This window comes from Gavialis gangeticus, unplaced genomic scaffold (genome assembly GCF_001723915.1).
Source record: "Gavialis gangeticus isolate Ggan-Ray unplaced genomic scaffold, GavGan_comp1, whole genome shotgun sequence".
Lineage (NCBI taxonomy): Eukaryota > Metazoa > Chordata > Crocodylia > Gavialidae > Gavialis > Gavialis gangeticus.
This window is the reverse complement of record NW_017729022.1, coordinates 151668943-151687938: the sequence shown is the minus strand read 5'-3', so window position 1 is coordinate 151687938 and position 18996 is coordinate 151668943. Positions and strand designations below refer to the sequence as shown.

General features: G+C 38.5%; 1 protein-coding gene across 2 annotated transcripts in view; it reads right to left on the bottom strand.

The window, feature by feature from the left end:
* Positions 1–18996, bottom strand: part of SRBD1 (S1 RNA binding domain 1) — a 256830-nt gene that overhangs the window by 97847 nt on the left and 139987 nt on the right. For both annotated transcript variants that reach the window (XM_019516329.1, XM_019516331.1), the window contains one exon: positions 9410–9501. In XM_019516329.1, the coding sequence (XP_019371874.1) occupies positions 9410–9501 (92 nt within the window). The remainder of the gene's footprint in view (positions 1–9409; positions 9502–18996) is intronic.

The window sequence follows — 18996 nt, the reverse complement described above, 5'->3', positions numbered from 1 at the left end:
TTCACAGTTAAGATTAAACTGCTGGTATTAATTTTAACTACATCACCATGGCATTAATTTATTACCATTATTACTAAAAGCAAAAGTTACTTAAAGTTCTGTACTTACAACAGTTATTCATTGATGTCAACAACAAAATATTAATCTTTTCCATGTGACCACAGAGTGTCTTATGCTATATATTAAGAAAATACTTAATAGGGTAGACAGTTTTGTAAATATGTAACACCCTGCCATATATAAAACCCAAGGTCAAGGGCAGTCTTGTGTCTATTGCTCCTCCAGCTGGCAAGGACTTCAAACTTCACAGAAAAAAACACAGGCAGCCTCAAAAAGATGAGGTATGTGCAGGGACTGACCACTTCCACAGTTCCCCATTAGTGGAAATGCTTTTTGCAAGAATCTGCAGTAATAATGCACTTTGAGTGAGGGCCACTTTTAGCCACAGAACTGATGCAGCATTCCCAGACTGATCGGGAATAAGCTGTAATTACTACAAGAAAAGAACAAACATCCCAAAAGGAAAGGTTGAATTAGTCATGTCTGGATGTGAGAAATCCCTGTGTGTGTGACCAAGCACAGCATGCAAGAGGCAATTCAAGTAAGCTACAGACCAATACAAAATAAATACAGGTTACACTTGCTTACAAATGCTGGCATAGATGGAGTGCCAGGCATAGCGTCTATGAAAGAGAGAGAGATCTCACAGTGGCAGAAATGCTGATTCAAATGACAGTCAAACAGGGCAGCATTCACACACTCTATGCCTTTTCCCTTCTAACTCAAGAGGTAAAAACAAAGGAGATGCCACAGACAAAAGTAGCTGGCCTTAACACTGCTCCTAATTATGCTTCTCCAGGGTCCCAACACCTCTACTCATAGACTGACATTACATTTCATAGGCTTAGAGAACTACAGCGCAGAACCACAGCATGCCTAGAGGAACTAAGTGCCATCTCATGGGCACAAGTGTGCCTACACAAAGCCTAATGATTTAGGATTTCATCCACAGTAATAAGGAAAAACTGATAACCCACCTCTCCCTCTCCCCAATAAAACCCCCACACTTCTACACCCACTGTAGCTGCTCAACTACATACATTCAATATAACAGCTTAATCATTCCAGCTATGTAGAACAAAATCATTCAAGAAATGTCTTTAGGTTGCAAAAAATATTACAAGATATTTCAAACATTCTGAAACCATGTCATTTTACTCAGTAGAAAAAAAATCCTGTGTACAGTTCCTGGAACTCAAAAAATTCAACTCCTTTTTTTTCAAGCCATCTACAGACCTGCTCCAGTCTGTCAGGCCCTCTGCATATCTCAGCAGGACTTCCTCTCTGTCCCTCCACAGTGGTAAATTCCTACGATCAGCTTCTCTCTGCAGCACTGACCCTCCATCTAATTTCAGACAAGAAAAAAATTACGTTTTCTCTCTTCTTCTGCTCTGACTTATACAAGTGGTTTATTAAAATGTATATATACCCTTAGGAATGAAATCTTCCTGAAAGATAAAATACAATACAATTTTATTTTGTACTGTGCTGTAATTATTCCTGTTCATACCAGAGAAACAGCTGATGATTTCTACTTGAGCCAAAATATTTTATAATATATTCAATTTACTTCCCATCAAGCCAATCAGGTATCAAAACCTAGGCAGTTCTACACCTAGTCTCTGCAAATAGCCGTAACATTTTCCTCTGTGTAAAGCATCCGGGAAGGTTTAACTGCAAGACTTTTACATGACGAACTTTTTGAAAAATGACCTTCTCTTTTGACCAGCCAAAGGGGAGTGGTGCTCTTTTAAGAAGAAATTAGCTCAAGTAGACATCAAGGCACTATGTCCCACACATCTAATCATCGAATGGTTTTACTTTCCTTAAGATGAAGTCAGAAGAAATTACATTGTCTTGGATCTTTACCTTCTAGTTGCTGAGCACTATGACAGTTCTGAATTGTACATCTCTATCTTTAACAGTACCTAAGGGTATAAACCCCCATAGCATGACAGCCTTAAAGTCCTAACAAGACCCAAAAGCCTATAAGGCTTTCTTTTACAAAGGAAAATGCAAGTGGTTTGCTGAACTTTGAGTTTATAATAATCCAATGTATTCTGCCCTGTGGAGAGAAGACAAGCAGATGGGACTTGACATTGCTAAGCCAAGCTGTGCTGCATTGACCTTTTGCTCTCCAAAGCTCTCCTTTATCCTCAGAAATCATCCTTTAAAAACTGTGCAGGTATGGTACTGGAAAGGGAAAAAATACAGCTTACATTCTAACCCTTGTAGTCCTGCATACCTGTGAGAATGTAACTTTTAAGGGCATTTATTTACATATTCCCAAATCATTCCTCTACTGAGAGAGAGAACTATAAAGCTGGACAGAGAACCCCCCAGCCCTGACTAGCTGACAGGAAGATGGATGCTTCTTGGAAGCAATGTAATGTAGAAACAAAAAATGTTATTAACTCTTACATATGCAGGTAACAAAACACTGAAAACTAAAAACCATGGTGTTCTTCATGTCTCTAATTTTACAGAAGTAATACAGACAGACTTTAGCACACAGAACCACTCATACTGAGGATAATATAAATATCTTTGTCTGCAAAAGTTAATGCCTTCTCCTATCCTGTATCTAAAGGAATCTTCCAAGTATAGTTTCTATACTGATTTTGTAAGAGGGTGCAATGAAACACACTAGGCTTTTTATTCTGGTTTTAAAAGGCATTAAGAAAAGTGGAGTGATTACATTTTATTTGTAGAATAACTTCAAAATGAAATGTAGTATTCTGAAATTGAAGTATTCCTCTATTAATCTTACTGCACCCCAGAACACAAACTGAACTGCTACACAACTACTGCTTCATAACAGCAATTACTTCTCACTCATCATACCACAATTTATCTCCAGGACTCAGCAGCTTTACTATTGCTTAAAGTTATTATGAAACATTAATTTAATAAGAATATCCCCCTTTGGTCAAGTACAGTAGCTGAAGCAAATGTTCCACTTGATCAACTGCCTTCTATATTACAAAGAAACCATGGAGTGCTCCACACACATGTTTTGGTGACAAACAATATATATCCACAGGACATGTCCACTACTCCTACAAAAAATAAATACATTTTGGTTTAATGTATCAAATAAGATTTGGAACAGTTTAAGGAACTATACAAATATCTGTTTGACAATACCCAATAGCAGTACTTCATAAAGAAAAATGACAAACTGAGCTGATCTGCTGCTTTGGTATGTCTCTGCTATGGTGTTATTGTGTTTTCTGATTCCCACAGAACAAAGAAAACAATGTTAAAATAAATATTAATGGAATAAGCTGAATTTAATAAACAACCTTTGAAAACTAAACTAACATTTCATTCTGGGAAGAGCAAAACACCAAAATTAAATTCCAAAAGTATTTTAAAATATCAACATAATTTCATCTGGAAAAAAAAGCTGCTGGAAATTTTATACCGATATAGGGACATTTCTGTTTTTAAAGTTTATCAAGTTTTAAGTAGTAAAACTGGAACACTAAGTTTACCTGTCTATTCCAACAATAATATTTCAAAGAAAATGTATTATAAGAGATGACACCATTTTGAAAGCTTGGCTAGAGTTTGCCTAAGGAGCATGCATGTCACATTTCTAAACTCCAGGTTGTTCAAACAATTATTTTACTGGGTTACAATGAAAAAGTGTAAAAATAGTTAAAAATCAGAGCCGCTGTGAAGTAACTTGTATTATTTATTAACAAATTATATTATCTACTGACCAACGTCAAGAATTGAAGAGTCCATTCCCTGTAATTATGGGTTATCTTTAAAAATCAGTCAAAGGCAAAAGAAGAGGAGACTGGACAGGTCTTATGACCCCTGCCACCCCCAGTGCTCCTTCCTGCCCATGGCAGGGGGTCGGACTAGATGATCTGTCTAGGTCCCTTTCGACTCATTGATTCTATGATTCTAAGAAGAAATCATTTTACAATGAAGCTTAAAACCCAGACTCCAGCTTTATTGGGCTAATGAGAGAATCAAGCTCTAGAGACAAAGGTTCTACAAGTAAAAGATTAGAGCAGAATAAATCCACAATCATTTGGGAATTGTCAAACAGAATACCACTATTAAAACTGAAGCCAGGTGAGGTTGAGCAGTGGTCTCAGATAACCAGGACCCAAACCATGAAGACAGTTGAAGACTAAATCAACAGCTTCTAACAAATAAGGAACCAGTAGCATTCTCAGAAAAGTAATGATATACAGTTGCAGATGCTTATCCAAGCAAATATGCACTTGTATTCTGCACCAGTCTTAGCTTCTTAGCTGAAGTACACTTCAGTAATCCAGTTCAGTAAAGACAAATAGAATGTGGTAACAATCATCTTGCTAGGCTCAGATGGCCATAGATGATTTGACCACCAAATCCACCTGACATTTCAAGGATCCCCATGCTGTGAACTTGTTAGTGAAATAATGTGGCAATCCTTCAACACTGAGGGAAGACAGAATGCCTATCATATCCCCAGTGCACATGACTACCATAATGATCATCCTACCACAATTAGTCTCTACCGTGTCTCATCTGAGCTTCAACCAAAATGTTCTTACATAGATTGCAATATCAGCCAGGAACTGGAATGATGAAGAATAGCTTAGCATCCACATACTGAGGGTAGCAGAGACCCTATCACCTCGCTCTGTCTCCTAGAAGCTCTATAATACATGCAGAAATTTAATTGTAAGAACATATATCATTGAAGAACATCGTGTAAGACAGCACTGTAGAGGTGCACCAATATATCAGTGGCATATCGGATTAGCACAAATAAAAGGAAAATTAACATGATCGGCAATCGGCTTTTATTGGCCAGCGTAGCCAATAATGTCATCGATAAATGCCTCCTGCATGTGCACAGCTGCAGCTTGAATACAACCAGAAATACAGCCCAGCAGCTTGAAGAGTAGTGTCTGGCCAGTAAGTCTGTGCAGGGGAGGTGGGGGAAGGAAGGGTCATGGGGGAGGGAAGGGCCATAGGGGTGGGAGATTGAGGGAGGGAGTGGGGCAGAGGCAGGAGGAAGGGCAGAGGCAGGAGGAAGGGCAGTGAATGCAACTGTGTGGGCGGCTCATCGGGGGGGCAGGTAGGGGGTGTATGAAGGGTGGGCGGCTCCCTACGATTGTGCACACACCTATGGGAAGCATGGGGCACATGTGCCCCCTGGATTTGTGTGTGGGGCAAGGGCAGGCTGCCACGTGCAGCATTGGGGCTGGTGCCCGTGTTCTCAGGGGCAGAAGCAGGGCAGGGTAGCTGGGAAACACTGCCTGGGAGGGGTCGGGTATGGCACAGGAGTGGGCAGGGGTATTGCCAAAGGCCTCCCCTCCTTCCTCCAGCCCATGCCGGGCCAGATTCACTGTACCACCACCCACGTAAGTCGGAACCAGCATAGCCGCTGCACTTCAGCCTGGGTTGGATGGGAACAGCTGAGGGCCCCCTCTGGCAAGGCTGGGGGGTAGGGGGCTATAGATAAGGAGTAAAGGGCATCAGCAGACCTGAGGGGGTTGTGGCTTAGGAGTGAGGGGCACCAAGGGGGCAGGGGACTGTGGGGTGGGAGTGCAGGGCATCAGCAGGGCTGGCGAGTGAGGGGCACCAGCAGGGCTGAGGAGAAGGGCTGTAGCTTGGGAGTGTGGGGCACTGATACAGCCAGGTAGCTGCAGTTTGGGAGTGAGGTGCACCATCATGGCCTGGGAGGATGGAGGACTGTGGGTTGAGAGCGAGGTGCACCAGCAGGACTGGGGAGGCTATGGCTTGGGAGTGAGGGGCAATGGCATGGGCAGGGCCAGGGCACCAGCATATCAGAGTTGCTTAGTTAAACAAAGCAGCAAGGGGAACAGCCGCAGCTGGATCCAGGTCCTGGTGAGCAAAGGTGGCAAGGGGAGCTCTGATTGTCAATGATAAAAAAAACAATATCAAATGCCAAAATATACAGGTATTTAGAATTTATTTTATTACAATGATTGAGGCACTGAAATGCTTCCAAATTGCATTAAAATTGTAAACATATCGATAAAACATGGTGTTCAATTGATACCTATATATATAATGGAGTTTTATTTTAATCATGAAAAAATGCAGATTTGGGGGGGTTTAAATCAGAGAATTTGGGCTTTTTAAAATTAAAGCATTTTCAGTTTTAAAGCAGAGAAAACCAGGATCCCTGCTGATCAGCCAATTAGTTGCAACTGGGAAGGCAGCTGCTCTATTCCTTAAGCCCTTAGTTGCTGTTAAGGAGTGGAGTGGATAAACCCTACAATAACTAAATACAAATCAGTAAATTCATCACCATCTAGCAATACCTTACCACACCAGATTTCTCTGCTGCCACAGTGGCAGTAAAGAAAGGCTTTTCACTTCTGTCGAGCTCACAGCTGCCCTGAAGTTGAGTAAAATCATTTGCATGACTTGACAATTATTGAGGATGCCTTTTTAAAGCCTAGAAAACTTGTGAAGAATTAAGTAGTCAAGATATCACAAACAGGATCCCTCTACTACTGTGCTACAACACCACATTAGCAAGCACAGTATATCCCTTATGGGTTTGAGCAGTTGATTTGGATAATTTAAAACAACATTATTTTTTCAGGTAAATACAGTGCTCATTAAAACTGCTATACAGATGACCCCACTGAACAAGATAAGCTAACTATAATCTATGTACAGCACAGCTAGTTGCAATGAAAGCTTTCACAATACCTTGCCACCAATTTACCTCAGTCCTGACCTTGAAAGCAGGGGAGAGAGAACAGCCTGTTACAGAGCTTGTCAATTAACGCCAAACATAGAAGCAGTTTTTCCTTTGTGAACACTTATCCAGAAGAAATGAATAATAAAAAAACTTTCAGTAAGCATATTTTTAAATATTTTTTGTGGGAAATCAAACTGATTGAGAACAGAGATAAATTTAGACAAATACTGGCTGTTTAACAGCACCATAAATGTAGTTAAGAAAGCAGGACAAGGTGTGAAAATGACTCCTCATATAAAATCCATTATCTAATATTTCACGTTCATGTACCTGATGGGCAGACATAGGCTAACCCCAGTATTTTCTAAGTCTGACCCCTCCTACCCACTTTGTACCAAGAGAAATGTTAAAGTGGCAAATTGTGTTAAGATCACAGCTATCTCACATAATGTCTGCTGTACCTTTTATTTTAACTATAAATGTCACACTTCATCATGCAGCTGTCAGCTTCTTTTAATGTACTAAACTCTATCATGTAAACACAGACCTGACATGGCATAACATACCAATTAAAATAAAAAAACAAGTTAGCTTTGACACCATATGATCAGATGGCCATCAACAACAAATAAAATAAATCCAAAAGTGCAAGAGGGAGAAACAGTTACCAAAAACAGTTTTTATTTACTTTTTTATCAGTATTTTAAAAAGTGTGCTTAAATTTCATATTGTTCCTTTTAAAAAGTTACAATACCTAATGTTGCATTCATACTTTTACTTCTGAAGAGCAAGTTATATTGCATATTTAAACAAAACCTCAAGAAAAACCAGCTAATTCCTAAAAAGTCTCTATTCAAATTTTTATCTACATAAATACTTAGGCATGCAAATCTTGAGGTTTTCACCAATATTGATTGAATACAATCCTTGCTGTATCTATTTCATTTCTAATTTTATAAAAATGTGTTATTATAGGAATGTTGAAGAACTGCTGCTTTTCAATAGTAGACGAGGTGACTTTATTTACACTTGTGTGCCTATGCCAGTTATTTCCAACCAGGTGCCAGGGTACCCAGGGGTGCCACAAAATCATGTGAAGGGTGTTGCAAGATGTGAGGAGATAAACAGATAAGCCCAGGCTCGTGCAACAGTCCTACCTGACTGTTCTCCCACCCCCTCTGCAAGGAGGTAAGCACTGCAATAAGTTAGTCTTTGAGTTTAATGAAGAGTACCTTGAGTCTAAAAAGCTGAGACTCACTGGCCCATGCTATACTTCAAATATTTAGCACTGAAATCAATCCTGTATTACAAGCCTGATTTTAACTAAAATTAAAGCAAACTGCCTGAAAGTTCACAGGATACTTTTTTTTTTTCTGGAAAGCATATGGAATATCAGGTTTAGAACATGAAGAACATTCCAAAATAAAGGATATTTTGTTGTGGAACACCTTCCTAGTGTGTTCTTTTACCTGCCTTAGCCCCAAACATTTCTATTCTGCTAGTCCTTGTGACCACTGTCGCCCCCTTTCAGTAATAACAATAACTTGAGAAGTCTCAGAATAGGGAAAAAAAGATTGCTGTTAATATCATTCACAAGAAGTTGACACATTCACTACAGAAATCATCCATACCCCAATACAGTGTTTATAACTCTGCATGGCCCCTGCAGGAAGTAGTCACAAAAATGTAAATTAACTACTAGGAAAAAGGGAGCCAGATGGAGCAATAGGAGTGGAAGGAAGGCTGGATAGGCACTGAGAGATGGATACTATAATGAATCCACTTTACAGACCATATTATTGGAAACTTCTCCCACTGTGGGGAACAGGAAGATGGAAGAACTCATGTAGGGTGGGATGCACAGTTCTATTCCTTCCTATTTCCTTGCACAGGGACTCCCCTTGACCATGCTTTCCCTTTTTTTCCTTTTTTTAAACTGTAAAGAAATTCCAGGGCAAAAACTCCAGGAAAGGTGGCAGTAATATTTATCAATATTAAAACAGACTAGCTGGAGGTATACTTATGAGTATATTCACTGTTTGAATAACGTAACACTAATATTTGACATTCAGAATTAAGGTTGACATGAAATAAACACAACATTCCAAGTTACAAAAATGGAAAAATAGAGATAAAAATCATACCAAACAAATTTAACTCTGCCTATGTATCTCCATCCCCTAGTACAATTACAAATCACTAATGTACATCTGGACAAAACATAAAAAGTACCATCCTCCTCTGACAATTAGCAGGAACAGATTACTGTTTCTTAAGTTACTAATGTCTTAAGGACCAGCCAGAAAAACAATGACTGAAGGGACTAATGACCAGAGGCATGTAATGCATATGATGGTTGAAAGGTGAATGCTGGTTCATACACTGATGCAAATACCCTATTCAGCCAGAGGCTACACAATTTACCGAGTCATGTTAAGCTTCCAAAGGCCACAGAGACTAACCAATTTTGGACACACTTTGGCTCAGGGCCTTAAAGATGCTCTGTGGGATGACTGTGTGGCAGGTACACAGGTAATTATCTAGGCATTTCAAACACATTCTGAATGTCATGCAGAGTAATGTGAACTACACATAAGGGTAGAGAAACCAAGAAAAGAGTTGCAAGATGACAAGAAAATAATGAATTATACTTCTTACCTGCACTTCGGAGATTAGGGTCTAAATCTGGCATCTCCTTACAAGCTTCGGGACTGACACTGTAGATAGATGCTCCTGCTTCATTGGCAATGCTGCAGAATAATAATCAGAAAACAGAACAGCAAATCATCAAAAATCCACAGCTGACAACAAAATAGATTTCAAATAGAAAATTAAATTAGGTACTTATTTAGTTATTTTAAAAATCTATTTTTAAGTATCATTTTTCAAAACATTTCAGATGAACCCAGTGTTTACAAAAGGGAAGCACCTGGTCCCAGTGAAACAACAGCACAGATATATTGACAGGATCTCTAGGTAGGCTGACCTATTCCTGACCTTCCTTCTCAAGTCCCAGGCATGTCTGTCATGCCAATGTCTGCAAGAATTTTGTATCGTTGAAAAACGGGCAAGACAGACAACCCTCTACTTTTGAATTAAACAAAAGATCTAAACCCACATTTCCCAAAACAAGAGGGGAGAAAAAAGTCTATAGCTGGCAATCTCATTGGACTACTTACCTCCTCTGTGGCAAACAAAATACTACACGCGGCCAGAACATTTGACGTAAAACAAATTCATGCAAAGCAAAGTGTTTAAAATTATTCACTGCAACTGAACTTACTTGAGCTATAAGAACTCTGTTAGCTTCTTGGCAAAAATAAGTACTTTTGTCCTTCCACCAAATTAATCTATCAGTATACGTTCATCTTTACAACGATCAGAAACTGATTTAAATCATGTCTCTTAAGTTCAGATTATAAAAACAAGTCCCCTTAATTTCATCCAGGGTAAAAATACACATACTGTATATTTATACTCAGAAGTTCTCTTACAGTAAAATTTTGGCTCCACTAAAATCAACACCATAATTCTACTCATTTTAATGGGGCCTGATTTCTTCCTTGACACATATGGCACTGTAACAAGTATCTAAAACTGTAAAGGGACACTACCTATTCTAGGCCTGCTTTTCTTTTAATATTCCATCTCATTTCTTCCCTTGTCTCTTCCACAAGCTGCACAGCCATATTCCCCAAGAGGCAGACCTTTCAGTAAAGTTAAAATTATGAATACTGAAATGCAAACTTACAAGTAATAGTATCAACTTTCCATTTTTAGCATACTAAATGCTCCCATTTTTTGGTATAAAAACAGATGTGAAGTTGTATAAATGACTAAATTTATATGATTTTAAAAAGGAACCTTTTTGACTTTTAGAAAAGCTGAGGAAAAGCTCAGCAAACAAAAATATATTTCAACTTATTATTACAATTTTTTGACAATAAATATCTAGATAGAAAGCACAACACTGCTGTCTAAAGCTATAAAGGAAAGGTACAAAACTCTTTAAAACGAGTTTTTCAATCAAATCAGGAACACAGTAAAGTGTAATACACACAGGTCAGAGTTTATGAACACAAACTCTCTAATAAACAGTCCATTACTACAAACAGACTGGATCTTCCAAATAAATGGAAAAGACCAGAATTTACTTTTTGTTATAGCAATGATGACTTTGAAATTACTGGTGTTACACAACAGAACTTCACCACAAGCCTGAATAAAGAGAGTGAAAAGGAACATCGTTTTTTACATTTTTCTACAGGCATTGCTTTATCAGGCACTGCATGTACAGATACAGTTTAAATCTATAGTATACAATAACTGACAAAATCATTACAGAAACTGAATTTTGAGAAACTGTCATCTCATAAAAGCAACTGCTAAAAACCATAGATGTTGACAGAAGTTCAAGAAAACTCACATTCCTGGTACACTGGTAGTTCCACATGAATATAACATTGTGTGAATTACTTAAGAAATATATTCTAAATATAGCACCTGGCAAGCTTGCATTCTCGTAAAGAAGAAAGTGCTTCCAAAACCCCACACAGATTAGCGGTATGTCAATAACTTTTAACTAACCTGTCTCCTCAGTCTGTTCCTTAAAAAAAAATCCAAAAAATAAGCCTGCACCTAATTTTTATATTTTATGCTCCTTCCATCATACTGCAGTAAATTAAATGCTCTAAACATTTTGCACATTTTACTCAGCTGTATTATAAAGTAAGATCAATTACTGCACACAGTTTATTACCTGGGTCCTGCTCACCATGCTGTACAGTGAAAGAACTGAAAATGACTTGACTAGGCATTCAAAGACACTCAACAGTTTATTGATACTCATCAACACTATGCAGATAATTTTACTGCGCCCTGTGAACTTGCTGTGGCTGCTTGTGCTCTTGTAATATAAAACATTCACTCCAAATTTAAGGATAGATGTTTCAAGGATTCATACCTAAAGAGTTAAAAAAATAAAAACCAAAAAAGTAGAACTTAGGCTGAAAAAGCATATTTACTTTCCCCAAAAGTGAGGAATTGTAGATGCACCATTCAAACAAAACTGAAAGTTTTGTCTAGTCACATTTTTTTAATTAGGAAAAAATATGGAATACACTTTCACATACAGAATATGTCATTATAAATTGTAAGTTTACATACACAAAAATGTTTTTGCATGCATGCCGTCATCCTATAAGATACTGAGTGTATAAGACTCCAAAGGAGGCAGAGCTTCTACTTAGCAAAAAACACAAAAAAGCTCCACACAACTGTCATTCAACTGAGACTGGAAAATCCAGACATAAAATAAGACAAATTATCCCAAGTAAATGCATATGGCAACATATCCCTGATAAACCATTCTTTGGCTGGTTCACCCATCCTCAATCAAGATTTTATGGACTTACTACTGCTGAAAATGCAGTTTTATTTTGTTTTGGGATTGGGGGGGGTTGCTTGTTTTTTAAAGTGAAGTGGTTGCTGATGTGTAGCTGGCAGCTACACCTTAATTTATCTTACCTTGATCACAGTACTACTGATACCAGGGGAACAGATTTTTATTTTTGATTTATAGCTGGAAAGATCACTCACTTGATTCTTTTTTAACAATATAACTTACTTACAAAAGGCCAGTCTATATTCATATTAATTGCTCAGCCAGTCATATCACTCACATACACACATCTCTGTGAATCTTGGGCCAATTTCAAAGCAAGCATAGAAGGTGGAACTCCTTTTGAAATCAGAGAGAATTATGTTCACTTACCGCAAGCTAAATCTGGTCCAAACTTGTTTTTAAGCCTTATGCTCAATGGATGTAGATTAGGTTTTACAAAAATTTTAAGGGGGGAAAAAGAAAGGGATAACATTTTCCTAAGTGCCTACGTCTTACATTAGAAGGCTTTTAAGGCTCTTGAAAATTTTACCCAATATGAAAAACTGCACTATTTAAAACTTCACTTTGTCTTTTTCTTTTAATTTAAAATAAGGCACAAGACAGGGTACCCTATTTTCTACGTATTACTGTAAAAAAATCCCATACATGTTTTGATAATAAAAAAAATAAAGAAGTCACAATAACAGGTAGCAGTATAATTCAGAGAAATAGCTATATACTGCAATTAATACACAAGTAATACTTGCAGAGTAAACAACAGCACTGGGTACAGACAAAATACACGTGAGAATGGTACATCGCATAGATGGTGTCTCTATATGTTGCTGCTTGATAGCTGTATCAACAAGGGAGGCTAAAAATGAAGAATATGACTTCAAAATTGCAGTGTGCCTCAATCTATCGGATAGGTGAAAGTGGGATATTCGTCCTTAGTAGGGCCCTATTTAGCTTTTTGAAGTTGGAAATACACGTGCTTGAACCTCACTTAAATGACCATAAAGCACTATGCAGTTTCTTAGTTTATGTTTATTAATTGAACCAACAAATCTATTGCTCAGCACATAAAACGTTGTTCATTGTACATATGTCATTTATGGTGAGCAAAAAGATGTGTTCTAAATACTGCTAAAAAAAGGGTTGTATTTTAAACATACTGCACTAGCACCACCTGGTGGTGATACAGTACTTTTGCTAAGATCATTGCTTATTATTCCCTTCTCTATAAATGGAGAAGCCTGTTCTAATATTCACTGAAAGATTTTTCAGTCCCTCTCACAAATATGCCATACTCTGTATATTGTGCTAATAAAAATACATAAAGCATTCATTCAGTCTTTCTCCCTCTCTCTCTGGTTAACTTTTAAGGAAATAGGAACTGGTAAAAGAATCACATAAATAAATACATGGGTAATGAAATTTATTCTAAACTCAAAAATCCATAAAAATAAAAAGCATATTTTAAGTTTAATCATACAGCCATTTTAAATTATAGCTTTGTGCATGTGTGTGCTTCTGCGCCTAAACACTGTATGTGCATATGCATACAGGAAATGCATTTTTAATAACGCTTAGTCTAAATGCCTATACTTCACTGAATCCAAATATTGAAAATATTTTAAATATTAGCCATTATCCTTCACTACCATCCTATGTGCATCAAAACCAAGACATCTCTGTATTTATAATGATTCTATAAATGTGTTCTAGAAATGCTAATGATTTTATCATCTTTTGTCTAAAATCAGATGTATTATTAGATTCAAAATTCACATGACAAATAGGATGGCTTTGGCCCATCTTGATCTAATTTGCCTTTTCAGATCTCCATTGCACAAGTGTTCTACCTTGATGTGGCATAATGTATGTGCATCAATGCCAATTCCTACATCTGCTGCAAAAAGAATATTAGTTATAAACTCAATGAATCTAGGGAGGTCAGCATAACTAAGATGTCTTTATCTTGTCAGTTTATCTTCACCCTACTGAAGTCAAAGGCAGTTTTTGTCATTGACAGGTTTTCAAACTGGGTTGCAAAGTCATGCTTCAATGCTGAATGTGGCATAATTTTATTTCTATAATCAAACACTATTTTTTGCACTGGTGAAATTGTCTAAGGACTTATTTAACATCAACTAACATACAAGCTCTTCATTTACTTCATGGCAGCAAGCGACAATATCTCCCAAGAAATTTAGGTATTTATGACCAAATATCACTCGACAGATGCTTCTAATTAACTGACCAACCAGTGGTCAAACACTTAAACAGCAGCTACCATAGTTTACCAGATGTGAGAATTATCATAATCAAAAAGGGCTGAGACTTGAGCCACTTCATAACAAGTAAGTGTTCATATCTTACTATATTTACTCAAATCCAAGATGAGATTTTTTTCCTCGTTCGTTCTTAGATTCAAGTACATGGCAGGGGGCAAGGCTGGAGTCACAGCTCCTGTCTCCAACCCCACAACCTGCTCCCTGAAGCCTCTATCTGCTACCCCCACCCAAATCTCACCACCTACTGCCCCTCCACAGTCACTTACCCTCAGCTGCAGCATCGGTTCAGGCTATGGCCCAAGACAGAGCACATAGTGGACCTGGCCCCTGCCCAGAGAGGCAGTAGCGATGGTAGCTCTGGCTCCCAGGGCTGGGGCCAGGGTCAGAGCTGCTGCTGCTGCTGCCTGGCTTGGTAGGGCCAGAGCCACCACATGCTCTGTGCCAAAGGCCAGAGCAGGGCCAGAGCTGTGACTGAGGGTAAGCAGCAGTGGAGGGAAGACAACAAGGAGTAAACAGGGATGGGGCAAGTGACAGGGAATCAGGCACTGAGAAATACAGTCACCATAGAAGGCACAGACACAGGAGGGGGAGACATTGGGGAATGAACACAGGCACAGAAAAGGCAGATAGCAGGAGGGGGAAGTGGGTATGTAATTATTGTGAAATCATCTTGTATTTGAGTAAATACAGTAATTCCACCAGAAGGTGCTACTTTAGCAGTTACATCTAAATGCAGAGCAAATGGAACTCTTTGAATGTCCCATCAACGCAAACCACAGTCCTTTGTTGTATTGCTTTAGAAAACAGAAACAGCTGCAGCATCCCTGATTTTATAACCAGTGAAACGCATCATTTACCAGCTGAAGGCATTACGAGATGAAATATATTGCAGAATTGTACACTTTGGTAGATTTGGCTTCTATCAGTGTCTGAATATCTGCACACAACTCTGTCATTACACAATTTGTCACTATGTTACTGTAAATAGCACAAATTATATTATGGTGTTTTAAAACCCAAGTCTGATTTCAGAGGACCAACCACAAAGCATAAAGATTTTCCAAAAATATTCCAGCCGATCATTTCAAAATAATTTCTGCATCCATTGGCTTGAGTTCTGGATATGACACACAGTGCTATATTTATAGTGCTGTTAGGTATCTTTCTCCCTAATTTTAAGGCTAACTGTTTATCTCTATTTCCTCTTATAACAAGGGAGCATCAGCATATAGACATCTTTAAAAAAGTTAAGTTTTTTCATTTACTTTTTTTGTAGCAAATTACATTGACCACCTGAGAGTATATTGGACATTAAGTAGCTGGGTCCTATAATCAATATATAATACTAAATAAATAAATATGTACTGCAAACTCTGTAGAAGATGCAAATAAATCTAAGATAATCAAGGTACTGATTCTAGAGGGAGCAGCATTGCACTTAACTAAATTCTGATTTCTTTCTTTTACCAGTTTGACTCTCTAGCAAACACCACAGTTGGTGGTTAAAGGAAAAGTTGGACCATGGATTTCTTGGTCTTGTTTTCTTTCCTTCTGTTTGTCATTTTTCTGGCTCCGTGACAAGATGCTTTTTCCCACACTAAGATGTGCCTTCTCTCACAAGGTGTCACCATTTAGCTTTGTCCTGGGCTAGTTTTTCCCAAATTTGTGGTGTCAATGCCACACTGCTTAATGTTTGCCTTGAGGGTGTCTGGGTGCACACCTTCCTGGGGTTATTTGAGTCTTCCCAGCAGTCTTTCCTGCCCAAAGCAGGAGGGCTGGACCCGATGATCTCACAAGGTTCCTTCCAGCCCTAAACTTCTACGAATCTGTGATTCTGAAATCTCCACCATGCAGACTGTCCCCATGTGGAGCCACTGTAAGTAAATCACTTCTTCATGGGTGCAAGAATTTAAGCCGCCATAAATTACAAGATTGGGGGCCTACTAGTATCACAGTTATTGTATACCACACCCACCAAAAAGACAGGTACCTTGTTTGGGGAAGGCGAAATGAAGACATTTCCACGCCCGTCCCCTGCCCCCAGTCTTTCCTGCCACCACACCAACTCATCCAGGCCTATACCTTATAGCCACATGGAGCACAGGTGTAGTCCTGTAGGCAGCATTACTCTCCCTCCCCTGCTGCTCAGCAAACACAGTTACTGCCAATTTGGCATTGGCTGTGAGGGATGTAAACCTGTGGCAGTTGACCCTGCAGCAGGGAAAGGGAAGTATTGCTGACAAAGACTTCAAACCTGCTTCATGGAGCCTGTGTTCAGCCCTGAGTGAGTTGGTGTGGAGCACAGTCCCCTACCGGCATTTCAGCACCCGTACCTCCATCCTAAGGCAGAGGCAATTCTTATGTTACAGAAGGCAGTTACTATGTTGTTACCCTAGCATGGAAATCAGTTTCCTCACTTAAGACCTACACCCCAATTTTGGATAAGTAATAGTCAGAGAAACAGAATGCAGTGTACAAATAAATACAGGCATATTTGAAAATCAAGTTCATAATTCAACAGTGTACTTAATGCCACTTTTCCTTTTTTTGTGCACAGCAGTTAAACCACCATGAATTTTCATCTTATTGTTAGAACTTGTCTATTGGAAGGAACTGAATAACCATTGCTGCTACCCTTTTACTTGTTTTGGAAATGCTAAAGAGTTTTTTAATATTAGAAATTAATTATTGTATGTATCTGCATTTTAAATATGCAAAAATGTTCCCGTGTAACACATAAAGAGACATAGTTGTGGCTTCCATTAGTCATGTGTATCTTGGCAGAGAATTCAGTGAAGTAAACTGAATTAGTCTGGATTTATGTACAACAGAGCAGGACTTGGCTCAAGATGCTCACCACCAGTAAAAATGTTGCTTGATCAAGCTGTGAATTCCAAAACGAGGCCACCCTCTAGGTTTTTGCTCCCTCTATATCTTCCAATATGTTGCTGGAAGTTTCGGCTGCGAAGTGAATACTGATGTGGTCCAACCCTCATATACTTCATACTCTACATTTTGAAGTCAAAACATATTTCTAAGCAGTTTCCAGTCTTAGTCGTCTTTAGGTATAGATGGAAGGATCACAGAAGTAACGCATAAGTGTTGACAGTAGGGAGGCACAACTCCATGCCGCCCCTGCTGCTGTTGTGAGCTGGCTCTGACCAAGCTGAAGCCCTGCAGTCCATGTAGAAATTGCACCACTGCCTGTGCCCCCACTGATGCTGGGCCCTGGCTCTGGCTGGGCTGCAGCCCTGCACCCCACTATCAATGCAGAAATCTAGGGGGGCATGTGCCCTCCATGCCCCCTCAACACATTGCCAATGAAGGATCGTATACACTACTGAAATCTAATGTGTAGCTTTCCCCACTCCTCATCGACCTTGCTTTCTTCATATGGCTAGAACACTTAAAACAAAGTCAATGCTCACTTCTGCTAATTGGCAGAGACTACAGTAATACAATGCATCAGCCTTCTTACTTGGCTCTGTTGATTGCAGCTATATGACCTTCACCTGACATGCTCAACCTCAAGGCTCTTTCTAATTCCTGAGATGGCTAAACTTGCTAATGTTTTTCTAACTGTATCTCTGCCTTCACAATGACATATTTCCAACAATTGAGATTACTGTAATTTTAAAAATATATTTGAACCAGAGAGAAAAATATTTAATAACTCCTACATTGCTCCGTCACTCTGGAACGTGGAAGATAGAATCTCTTTATTAGAAGGCACTTTCAGGGCTATTCAATATTTTCCTCAGAATCCAATCTACAGCTAAGATTAATAACAATTTTGAATACGCTATATATTAAGCCCTGTAAGTATTGCAACATTCCAAATATACATCTTTATATTATGCCAAAGGAATATTTTTATGCTGCATTACGGGAAAAGAATGCTAGAGCTTAAAAATGTAAAATCCAGTACGCCTATGAAGTGAAAACTGAATTTCAGCACTTTCCCCAATAAATTTTAAATAGGAAAATATAGAGAACATGAAAGCTTGTTTCAACTCAGTGCTTCATAATTTTGTGAAATCTCCAGAACCAGCATGTAATTCAAAGCTTTCATTACAAAGAAAGGCATCTTAGTAGATATACTATAAAATGAGAAAAAGTTATAATCCACGATTAAAATATGCAGGAAAAAAATCCATGCCTGCCTCTCTTTTCACATAAATAATTACTTTAAAAACCTGGACACACAAAACCTACACTACACCCACAGGCTATAAAACATGCAAACAATTCTGAAATAGAGCTAATACAAGGCTAACAAAACAAATGTCCTATTATGTGCAATTCCACCTCTCTCCTAGTCTTGCTCTCTCCTCTCTCTCTCACCCCCCTCCCCACCATTAAATTAAAACATGTTAAGCTAGTGGCTTTGTTAGCCTTGTATTAGCTCTATTTCAGAATTGTTTGCATGTTTTATAGCCTGTGGGTGTAGTGTAGGTTTTGTGTGTCCAGGTTTTTAAAGTAATTATTTATGTGAAAAGAGAGGCAGGCATGGATTTTTTTCCTGCATATTTTAATCGTGGATTATAACTTTTTCTCATTTTATA